This window comes from Vombatus ursinus, unplaced genomic scaffold, assembly GCF_900497805.2.
Source record: "Vombatus ursinus unplaced genomic scaffold, bare-nosed wombat genome assembly UNPS02014810.1, whole genome shotgun sequence".
Classification (NCBI taxonomy): Eukaryota; Metazoa; Chordata; class Mammalia; order Diprotodontia; family Vombatidae; genus Vombatus; species Vombatus ursinus.
This window is the reverse complement of record NW_020954588.1, coordinates 14,187,364-14,199,028: the sequence shown is the minus strand read 5'-3', so window position 1 is coordinate 14,199,028 and position 11,665 is coordinate 14,187,364. Positions and strand designations below refer to the sequence as shown.

At 42.8% G+C, this 11,665-nt stretch overlaps 1 protein-coding gene across 2 annotated transcripts in view; it reads left to right on the top strand.

The window, feature by feature from the left end:
- Positions 1–11,373: 11,373 nt before the first annotated feature.
- Positions 11,374–11,665, top strand: part of HLTF (helicase like transcription factor) — a 34,835-nt gene continuing 34,543 nt past the window's right edge. Inside the window, exon 1 of one of the 2 annotated variants that reach the window (XM_027875953.1) lies at positions 11,374–11,453. In XM_027875953.1, the coding sequence (XP_027731754.1) occupies positions 11,434–11,453 (20 nt within the window). In that variant the 5' untranslated portion in view covers positions 11,374–11,433. The remainder of the gene's footprint in view (positions 11,454–11,665) is intronic. The other variant, XM_027875952.1, reaches the window with a different exon arrangement.

The following is an 11,665-nucleotide window of genomic DNA, read 5'->3' as shown; positions in this document are numbered from 1 at the left end:
CATTTCTATATATTTGTATGAATCAAATCCCAAGCACATAAAGAAATGAATCTGTTTTTAATGTCGTAAATCAGATTTGTTCACAATGTATTTTAACAAACCTTTCCTGTTATGCAAAAGATTTCGCTCTAAGAATAAAAGGTTTTTTTTAATCATTAGTTTCGAAATATTGACACAGAAGAGATCTCTGATGAGAATGTTGTTGCACTAAATCCTTCAAAGGCATCTTTGTCATGTAGTTATCATATGACAACTTCAAATGTTCCACCCTAGCCTAGTGGGCAGGGTGAATCTGAAACCCTATCCATGCCAAAGCTTCATAGCAGAAGCCTCAGCATCATGGAAAGAGGGTGGAGAGGACTCCATTACCATTTGGCAGGTATAAGCACCCCTCATGTATATCCCCTTGCAAGAATACTGGAAGATCATCTTAGGGTTGGTTTTGTTTATTTGTAATCATCTGGAGTACCCAGAACAGTTAGTTATACTATATACGTAATGAGAGCTGAATAAGTATCTACTTAATGAATGAATGGTGAGGATGGAGATGCAGTTTGGGAAGTCATCTCCATTTGGGACTAGAGATTTGGAGCACTGAAAATTTCCTTTCCCTCCCCACTCTGGCTCTTCAGGACCTCATCAGCTCCGGGCTTTATGGGATCAAAGATTTACAGCAGGAAGGAATTTAGACATTATCAACCCAACCCCCTCATTTTATAGATGAGAAAGCGGAAGCCCCGAAAAGGGAAGTGATTTATCAAAGACAGCAGAGGGAATAAGTAGCAGAACGGGGATTTGAACCCAGGTTCTCTGGCTCCAAATCCAGGACTCTTTCCCCAGTGTTACCCTGCTTCCCTGCTCTCATTTCTCTGCAAGGGTCATTTCTCCCGATCCTTGTCACATTCCAACTGCCTGACCTCACCTGGATGCCCCATGTATCTCAAACTCAGTATCTACAGGGAATCCCTAAACCCATCCCTTCCAGGTAAAGGATGCTGCCCCAATTCTCAGCTTAGGAGTTATCCTTGTCTCTCTCGAATCTCCCCCACATCCAGCCAGCTGCTAAACTTGGATGATCCTCCCTCCTCAGTGTCTCTCACAATCTGTCCCCTTCTCTTGGCTCAAACCACTGCCACCCCTCATTCAGCCTCTTCTCCCCTCTCTCCCCTGGATTATCGCAGCAGGCTCCTAACTGGTCTCTCTAAATCCCGTCTCCCCAGTCCATCCTCCACACAGATGCCAAATAGGTATTCATAAAGCACCAGTCTGACCAGGTCATTCCCATGCTCAAAAAGCCACGGCATTTTGGTTCTGTGCCTAGAGTCAGGAAGACCTGAGTTCAAATCTAGTTCATCACACACACATCCTAGCTCTGTGACCTTCGACAAGCTGCTTAACCTGTGTTTGTTTCAGTTTCCTCAGCGGTAAAATGCATTGTAATGTAATTATTGTAATAAATGTAAAAATGTAATAATTGCACTTACCTCTCAGGACTGTTTGAAGTAGCAAATGAAACAATTTTTGTAAGTGCCTGGTATACAGTAGGTGCTATATAAATTACTGTTTTTCAGTTGTGATGTCATTTGGGGTTTTTTTTTTGACAAGGATACTGGAGTGGTTTGCCATCTCCTTTTCCAGCTCATTTTACAGATGAGGAAACTGAGGCAAACAGGATGAAGTGACTTGCCCAGGGTCACACAGCTAGTAAGTATCTGAGGTAAGATTTGAACTCAGATCTTCCTGACTGCAGGCTTTATCCACTGTGCCACCTAGCTGTGCCCAGGCACTATATAAATACAAGCAATTATTAAGAAGCTCCAGGGATATTCCTCATTGCACCTAGGATAAACTACAAATTCCTTCTACCTGGCATTTTAAGTCCTTCACAATCTTGCTCCAGCCTGTCTATCCAAGCTGATTACATATTATTCCCCTTCAGAAGCTCTATGCCCCAGCCACACTGACCGGCTCTATTCCTTGTATACAATGCTGCTGAAAGTGATTTCCCTCCTTACTCTACTCCCTAGCACCTCTTGCTTCCTTCAAAGCTCAGCTCAAATGCCACGTAACTCAAGAGGGCTTTCCTGAGGCCCCCTGCCCCATTACTGCCTGCCCCCCAATCTCTTAGTTGTTTCAATCTATACTGTATTTTTATATCTGCAAATATATTACCAGGACGAAGTAGAAAGAATGTAAACCCCTTGAAGGCAGGAGCCGGCTTTTTTCTGTTTGGGTCCCTGGCGCAAAGTTGGCCTTTAATGAGTGTTTGTTGATTGCGTGAAGAGAGAAAGGGCCTCACCCGAGGGGTTAGAAGGAGTAGGGCTGGATGCTGATTCTGGCCCCTTTCTGACAGTCCTGGAATATTCCAGGGCCCCCTTCCTCAAGCTCTGAGACTCGTAGCCTTGAGAGTGGGAAGGGGCTTTAGGAGGCAGAGCTATATTCTGGTCCAATTCGGTTTTACAGATGAGGAAGCTGAGATGCCAAAAGGGGAAGGGGCTGGCCCAAAAACACCCTGCTAATAAGTGGCAAAGCCAGGACTAGCCCTGTGCTCTTCTGACTCTTGGCACAAGGAAGGCTCTTCCATCCTGATTGTGTTTGGGTTACCAGGCACCCCACCTTCCTAATTCAATAGACAGAAAGATGACAGGATATTATATTAGGCAACTAGGTGGTGTAACAGATAGAGAGTTGGTCTTGGAGTCGGGAAGTTCTGAGTTCAAATGTCACCTTGGATCTTTCCGAGTGGTGTAACTAATCTCAGCAAAGGCTCTTAACCTCTCCCAGCCTCAGTCTCTCCATCTATAAAATTGAGATAATAAACCACCCACAATATACGGTTGTTGGGAGTCTCAAAACTTTGCAAAGGCTAAAGCACTATATATATGCTATTATTATTATTATACACATATTATTCTATAATCATTCTCTCCCCAAAATGACCACAAGCTAACTCTATGCCTGAATCTAAGGGGCAGATGGAAAAGGGGGGGAAACTCAGGGCAATGAGTAGAAATCGCAGAGAGGAAAATGTATACTTGGTGTTAGGAATAAGCTGCTAACAATTAGAATCAACCCAAAGAGGAATGATCTATTTTAAGGGGTGACGGATGGCTCCTCTTCCTTGGGGATCTTCAGGCAGAAACTGAATGACCATTTTGCCAGGAGAGTTAGGGCAGGGGTCCCTTGCAACACTCAAATCTGTGATTCTCTGTCTCCCTCTTTTCCCAAGCTTGGGACATTGTCTCCCTCCAGACTTCATTGTTTTTGCTACTCAAATCAAGGATTTTATTATCTAGTTTGATAATGTTAGTCTATGGAGACACCTGGTGGTGTGATGAGCCCATCAAACAGTTTTCTTGTGCTCTTCCCAGAGGAAAAAAATGAGCAACAAATCAGAAAATCCGAAGGGACCTCACATTCAGAGCTCCCAAACTTGTTCTGCCCCTGGCTTTCAGTAAAACTTTTTACATGCCCAATTCGGTGCAAAAGGAAATCAATGCTAGAATCTACCATGTTTGTGCATATAGAAAACAAATAGGTTAATTTTTATAAAGAAAATTTTGTTCTGTACGGAATAACATTTTTTTTTAGTGCTATAAAGTTGTTAACTGTTTATCAGAATACATTCAAATGTGCAAGTGGAGTCAGGAAGACCTGAGTTCAAATCCTATCTCAGATACTTGCTAGCTGTGTGGCTTTGGGCAAGTCACAATCTCTCCCAGCCCCAGTTTTCTCCTTTGTAAAATGAGAGGGTACAGCTAACTGGCCCCCAAGGACCTCTCCAGCACTAGGATCCTATAGCTAGTTTTATATCTATCTATCTATCTACTTACCTCTCTCTCTCTCTCTTTTCTCTCTCTCAGCCTGCATATGTCTATATTTCAATAGATATAGTTTAATAATAGCAGATTATCCCATCTTATCCTCACAACAACATCTATGTAATGCTTTTTGCAAACCATAGATAGCAAAGAGCTATGTTCATTAGTTTTTGTTAGCAATACTTGTATACCGTGTTCACCCTCTAGTTTGTTTCTTGCTTTGGTTCTAAGTGAAATCAGGACTGAGAATTCACAGAATTCTTATGAATGAAATTAAATCCAATTAGAATGAGTTACGCTTCTCTTAGTTGGCCCCAAACTTGGTCACTTTATTGATTGGAAATAAATTTAGAGTTTCTAGTTATCACAGAGATCACTTTTCTTTCACTGGGTCTTTGAGCTAATTATTCTACATATCATTAGTTCTGTTTTGGTAGCTAGGGATAATTGCTTCAATTATTCCTTTCAAATGTTTCATATATACTATCAAGCTCACTCCCTTTGTTACCTACCCCACTACCATTAGTTTCTCTCCAATCCATAAATTTTCAAATTTTTCATGGAACACCCCTGCTTTTGGAACCTTTCAGTAGGATAATATAGCTAGTTACCAAATAGTCTCCATATTCTTTTGACAAGCTTCTCATACCCCACCAAGGAGTGGCATATCCCAAGCTGGGTAACCCTTTCCTACTTACAACACCTCTGCCAAGAAATCATTAGATCTCCACCTGAAAACTTAAAATAAGAGTCTGCCAGGCTCCTGAAATCTCAACCTAGACCAGAAACTGGGGTTCAGGAGTTAGGCTCCGGGGTCTATTCCTGAGTCTACAGACACTCACCAATCATACTGGTTTTCTGTTCCTCAGTTTCCCCTTAGGTTGGATGCCAGCGTTGCCAAGCAAAATACACCTCCAACTCTACCCGTGAGTCAATTTTTTTCTTCATCATATACTCAACAACAACAAAATGGTGGTTTTCTTTTTTCTTTTTCTTTTTTTGCCCCTGGTACACAACACTGTGTTTTACATATATTTGTGTAATTGTTATGTCCTTGAGGGCAGGGGCTATATCCTTTAAAAAAAAAAGTTTGTTAATAGTACCTAGCAAGGTACTTTGCACATAGTAGGAACTTAATCAGTGCTGGTTAAATGGAATTGTATTGTTTTAAGAACAACTTTGAGCAACGAAGTCATTCTGACTATTCTTAGCTACTCTTTGTGAGGATGAGGCAAAATTGAGGGGGCTGACTATAGAGGGAATATTTTAATTTTAATTGAAAGAAAATTGTTTGGTGGAAGGGGGGGCAGTCCAGACCTATGATATCATCAGTGTCAAGACCCTTCTTTCTATTGATGTGGGGAACTTCTGACACATCTATTATGCACAGTTTTAATGACTAGATGAATGAAAGCCTTGAGTATATAAGTAGAAAAGAAAGAAAATCAGGGCCCTCAGGAGCTTTCTGATGCAAGTCAGGTGGGAAAGCCTAGGGATCCCTAGGGTGAAGGGGCAAAGCAGATGATGTCATTGCCGTTGATAAAACTATTTCTCTTTCTGATTGGGCCCAGGACTTTAGTGTGTTGCTAGAGGCAAAAAGAGGTTAATTGTCACACTCTTTGTCGTTTTCAGTTGTGTCTGATTCTTCCTGACCCCATTTGGGGTTTTCTTGGCAAAGATACTGGAGTGGTTTGCCATTTCCTTCTCCAGCTCATTTTACAGATGAGGAAACTGAGGTAAATAGGGTGAAGTGACTTACCCTGGGTCACACAGCTGGTATCTGAGAGCAGATTTGAATTCATGAAGGAAGATGAGTCTTCCTGATTCCGAACCCAGTGCTCTTTGTCATACAGCTAGTCTGATTAGAGGTGGCACTTGAAAGCAGCTCCTCCTGTCCCCAGAACTGACCCTCTAGCCACCATGTCATGATTTATCTTTTAATTTGAAAAATGCATACATTAACATATTAATAAAGACTATGGTCATACATTAACACAAATCATATCAAATGATAGCATTTTCCAACGATGCTTATAATTTAATGGTAAGTTCCTTAAAATCAGGGACTATCTTGCTTTTCTGTGTGTATCCCCAAGGTCCGGTGAAGTTTCTGGCACATAGTAAACACTTATGTTTATTAAATGTTAACTAAACATTTTTGATTAATGGATTGACTGACAGAACTCCATTGACCTCTGGTAAATCTCTATGCCCTGTGACTAGAATGAAGGGTGATTTCAAAATTCAAGATGAGGACAAGTTTGAGAACAAATTCCTGGCACATTCACAAAATATGAAACTGAATTGTTTCACGAAGACGCCGAAATGCAGTTTTTGTGTCTCTGTGTGTTTCTGCCCCCGTTTATTTTACTGGGTGGAGGCAAGAAATATTATCAACAACAACAATAAAAAGAGAAATAATGGCAACATTAAAAATGGGAGGAAAAGAATGTTTTAGAAGTGTGAGTTACAAAGTTCTGAAACAAACATCCCAAGATGTGGCTCTAAATAGAAAATGAGGAGTCTATCAGAGTCTCCTGCAAAGTAATCCAAATGTAAATCCTTATACTTACATCCAAAAAACCCCCCAAAAACCTGTTTTCCCAAGTACAAGGTGATGTTGGGGGAGGGAGTGGGGCAGAATAAACAACAATTTATTTGAAAAATCGAAAGTTAAATTCAATGTGAATTAGTAACAATTTTTTTTTTATGGTTCAGTCTTTTTTCAGTCATGTCTGACTCTCTGTGATGCCATTTGGGGTTTTCTTGGCAAAGATACTGGAGTGGTTCTCCGTTTCCTTCTCCAGCTCATTTTACAGATGAGGAAATTGAGGCAAACAGGGTGAAGTGACCTGCCCAGGTCACGCAGCTAGTGTCTGAGGTAAGATTTGAACTCAGGTCTTTCTGGCTCCAGGCCTGGCATGCTCTATTCCTACCTACCCAGATAGTACCTACCCAGAAATAGGGCTGTGTGGTAAATAGACCTTGGGTTTCATTGACAAGCCTAGGGTCCAGGACTAGGGAAGGAATGCCTTGGTGAGTTCTATCCTGGTCAGAGCTCAGCTGGAATAATGTGTTCATTTCTGGGTACCACATTTTAGAAAGAACTTTGAGAAGATGGAAACTACTTAAAGCAGAGGTTCTTAATGCTTTTTATGTGTCTTGGATCCTTTTGTCGGTCAAGTAAAATATATGGCCCATATGGACCCCTTCTTAGAATCATATTTTGTTTTTTTTTTTAATGGACAAGATAAATTAATAGGATTACAAAAGACACCAGTTATAAACCCAGAATCAGGAAGACCTAAGTTCAAACCTGACCTTGGATGCTTCCTAGCTGTATGACCCTGGGCAAGTCGCTTGACCTCTGTTTGCCTCAGTTTCCTCATCTGTAAAATGGGGATAATAATGCCATCTACCTCATAAGGCTGTTGTTTGGATCAAATGAGATAATAGTGCTTGGCACATAGCAAGTACTACGTAAATGTTAGCTATCATCATCACCATTATAACCACACACAGAAGGATTTAGGGGTGTTTAGCCTGATTGAAGACAGGAGTTGGAGCATAAATGATCATTTTAAAAAACTCTTTGAGGACTTTCATGTGTTCGAGGAATTAAGACCTTTTTCTTCCTGATCCCAGTGGGTAGAATTATAAGTAGCTGGTTGAAGCTTCAAGGCAAAAAACAGCCTTAAAACCCTCCCAAATAATGAGAACTGTCTAAAAGTGTCATGGATTGTGGGTGTCTCCCCACAACACACCCAACCTAGAAGTCTTCAAGCAAAGGCCACTTCTTGGTTATGTTAGGGCAGTTGAGTTGGTGCAGTGGATAGAGGCCTGGACCTGAGGTGTGGGAGACTTGAGTTAAAATCCAGCCTCAGACACTTACTAACTGTGTGACTCTGGGTAAGTCATTTAACCTCTGTCTGCCTTAGTTTCCTCATCTGGAAAATGGGGATAATAGCAGCACTTACCTCACAGGGCTGTCGTGAGGATCAAATGAGGTAATATTTGTAAGTGCTTTGGAAACCTAAAAGTCTACACTGTTTACACAAAGGCTAGTTATTATTATATTGTAGAGAGTAGTCTCATTCATGGACAAGTTAGACTAGTCAGGGTTTCTTAAACTCTTTCCACTCCAGACCCCCTTTTGTGTTTTGATGCCAGCCTTCCTTGTTATTGCACGGATGGAGGGCATGTGCAGTGCAAAGTGCACATGCTGTGTGTTCAGAACCAAGGCTGCAGTGAAGTTGCCGATGAAACACTTACAAGTGCTACCAGAAACACCTCGGATTCATTGCATGTTTAATTTTGAATTAATTTTTGGTCGTTGCACTTTCAGAAACCTTTTACTGTTGCCAAATTTTTCCAGACTCCATATGGGGTCTCGATCCACAGTTTAAGAAACACTGGACTAGATGGTATCTGAGATGATCCTTCCAACTCAAATCAATTGATAAACATTTATCATTTTATTATTACGTATTATTCCAGGATTCTATATGTAATGATTTTTACTCTTACTTTTGAAAGGAAAATTTTTACTCAAATTTAAGGAAAATCAGGAACTGGAGAAAATTCTGAGTGGGTGTTTCAGAGAAATTTCAGAGCACAGGAACTGAAAGATTTGTTTCAAGGGAACTCCTGCCTGGGCTTTAGAATGAAGGTGGGTGTTGGGTAATGGAATCAAACAAAAACTAACAATTTCTAAGAAAGAAGCATGGCCTTGGTCCTACTGTAGAGTTGTGAAAAGTTACTGGGTCTCATCCTAGGGCCTCCAGGTGTATTTTGGGAGCAGGGTTTGTGGAACAGGTCTTGAAATACAAAATGGAAAACGAAGAAGGAAAAAAAAATGGAAAACAAACAAACAAAAAAAGAAATACAAAATGGGTAAATGTTTCCATTAATAAGGAGATTCTGTGGGAATCCACAGAAGTGGAAGGAAATCTGGGAGTGGGAAAGGGGATTCTGGAAAATGGTAACCAGGATTAGAACAAAAACAGGAATTCCAAACTCCTGCCTTAGACTTCAGACATAGTTACTGATTATGATGATAATACTCCAACATTCTATTAGTGATACAAGAGTGCCTCTACCATGAAAGTTAATTTAGGTGTATTTATATGTATATATATTTATTGTACAATTTACACACTTATAATATAACTTATGTGTATATGTTAAAATATTAATAAAAACATCAATCAAATTTATCAAATCATCAAATTTATATTAATTATATAATCAATCTAATAAAATCATGACAAAATTAAATCATATAATTGATCCACATATACATGCATACATATGTATATACACACCTATATACTATACATGCAGATATACAATATAATTAGAGAATATGAAAAATGTTATGTATGTATATGAACATGTATATATACATGCACATACACACATATACACATGTGTGTACATATACATACATGCACATATATGTATGTGTATAGGTGTGTATGTATGTTGAGAACTTGAGGACTATATCTTACCAGTCACATGGATGACAGGTATGTATATGTCCATTACTTATAGGTAAATAATGTTGATAAAAAATGGAGATTCTCCTCATTTCCTGATCCACTCATATATAGGGATGAGTACTTTAATATAGGTGAATTTTGAGGGAAATCAGTAGTGGGAAATATTTATGGCTGGTTTGAGGGGCAAGAAATTGTGATTTTTCCCACTAGATGCTACACAGGGGAACTTGGCTTGAGTTTACCTACTGAATAAACCTGATTAATTCTGGCTAGATAAACTGAAATGATAAATTTTGAATCCCAATGTGGCAGTCTATAAATTCAATTTGACATTATTCAAAGTTTGCATTTGAAACCATAGTTTTTACCCACCTCTGTGCCCATCAAATTTATCGGGAGCTTGTTAAACCTGACTTCCATCATTTGAATTTCTTCCTTAAATGAAGAGTGAATTACATCTATTCTATTGTCAAAAAGCAGGCAAAAAAAAAAAAAAAAAAAGAAAATCGGAGAGCCTTAGATCATAGGAAAGTCAAGGCATGGTTTGCCCGTAGTGCTCATTGTAAACCTTGAGTTTTGAACCCAGCTCCACTGACTCCAAATCTCAAACAACCCCAAATGTTCATTGGATCGTAATTGAGGTGATTTCTATACATCGCAGAATCTCGCATCCAAAGGGACTTCAAAGGCAATCTACTCCAAAACCTATGAATATTTAAGAATACCACCTTTTGTTTCAACCGCTCTCTTCACCTCTGGGAACCTCAGCTCAAAAGAAATCAGTCAAGACCCTCTCTCACCCAACCCCTCCAACTGAATTAACGAGAGATTTTAAAATAGATTCTTAAAATCTTTGTGATCTCTTGAGTACAGTTGGAACTAACGACGTTCCAAGAGAGCAAACATTCCAAGACGATTGTTACCAAAAGTCCCCCAGGTTCCCTCCTTTAAAAATCTGCAAGGCTTATGCAATCCCATCAATTCCACTAAGGCAGGCATTAATTCTACACCTACTAAGTGCAACCCGGGCGTGGGAAAAGGAAGGAGCCCCAGCACGGGAAGGATAAGAGAACAATGCTGATCTCCGGGGGCACACCAAATTCACCCTCCCTAAAGGGTGGGTATTGTCATGCCCCCGTCAAATGTACGTTCTTTGCAACTTTGTTTTTTTAAAGTTTTTTATTTTCTAAAGAATTATTATTTAGAAACAAATCACAAGGTCAAAGCACTAGTAACTCCAAGTTCTGATTAAGAATCTCAAAGATAAGCAAAATGAGACTTAGTTTCTAGGGCTACTCCCTGAGGCACAGCAGCGGAAACATTGGGTTCCCGGGCTCCGGGGCTGGGTAACTCTGGAGCGCGCGGGGTGCATTAGTGCCAAGGCAACCCCAGGGCTTCGCGGGCGTTTAGACTGCGGGAAGCAAACGGGGTGGGGGAGGTTCCCTGCTTGGAAAGCCAGCTGAGCCCAGGTGCAGGTAGGAGCCCGTGCACTTTTAGCACAGGATCGCAAATCGCAAGTCCAGAAAGGCTGTACTCACCCCTCCCCGCCCGGCCTCCCGAATCCCAGGGGCGGGAGGGACAGCGCCGCGCGCCAACCCAGGGGGCGGGGAAAAGCCCGGATGAAACCAGCCGCGCGCGGCCCAGCCCACTCACCTCTTCGAATTGCGGCGCGGGGGCGGTCGTCGCCTTCCTCTTCCGCGCGCTGATTGGCCGAGATCCGGGCGAGCCTGCCTTCGATTGGGGCGTGTCGCTGTCAGTCTCCTCAGATCGCGGGGCTGGGTTTGTTGCGGGAAGGGAGACGGCGGCGTCGCTCGACGACGACGGGTGGAGGAAGGGACGCGACGTCGCCGCTGCCGCCGCCGCCGCCGCCGCCGAGGCACAAGCTGAGGCAGAGGCGGAGTGAGGGGAGGTGCGGAGCGGGGCGGAGAGGCGGCCCGAACTCCGGTTCCGCATCCCTCTCGCGGCACGCTCGCTGCCTCCTCCTCGCTTTTCCCCAGCGGTGCGGCCCGGACCCGAGCGGCGGCGGCGGCGGCGGCGGCGAGGCGAGGCGAGGAGGGCCCGGGGGGCCTGAGAGCGGCGGGGTCCCGGACCCCGCCTTCGTGCCCAGCGCCATGTCCTGGATGTTCAGGAGGTGAAGGGGCTGGGGGGGCGGGCAACGGTTGGCCCCCGATCCCCAAATCATCCCCCTCCGGGAATCCCCCGCCATGCGCGTGCCGGGTGGGAGGGGCCCGTCCTGCGCGCGCCCCCCCCCGGCCCTCAGCGGGGGGTCCCCGTGTCCGAGACCTTGGCCCGGGGCGCGGGGGGAGGGGAAGGGCAATGGAGGAGGAGGAGAAGGGCTGTGGG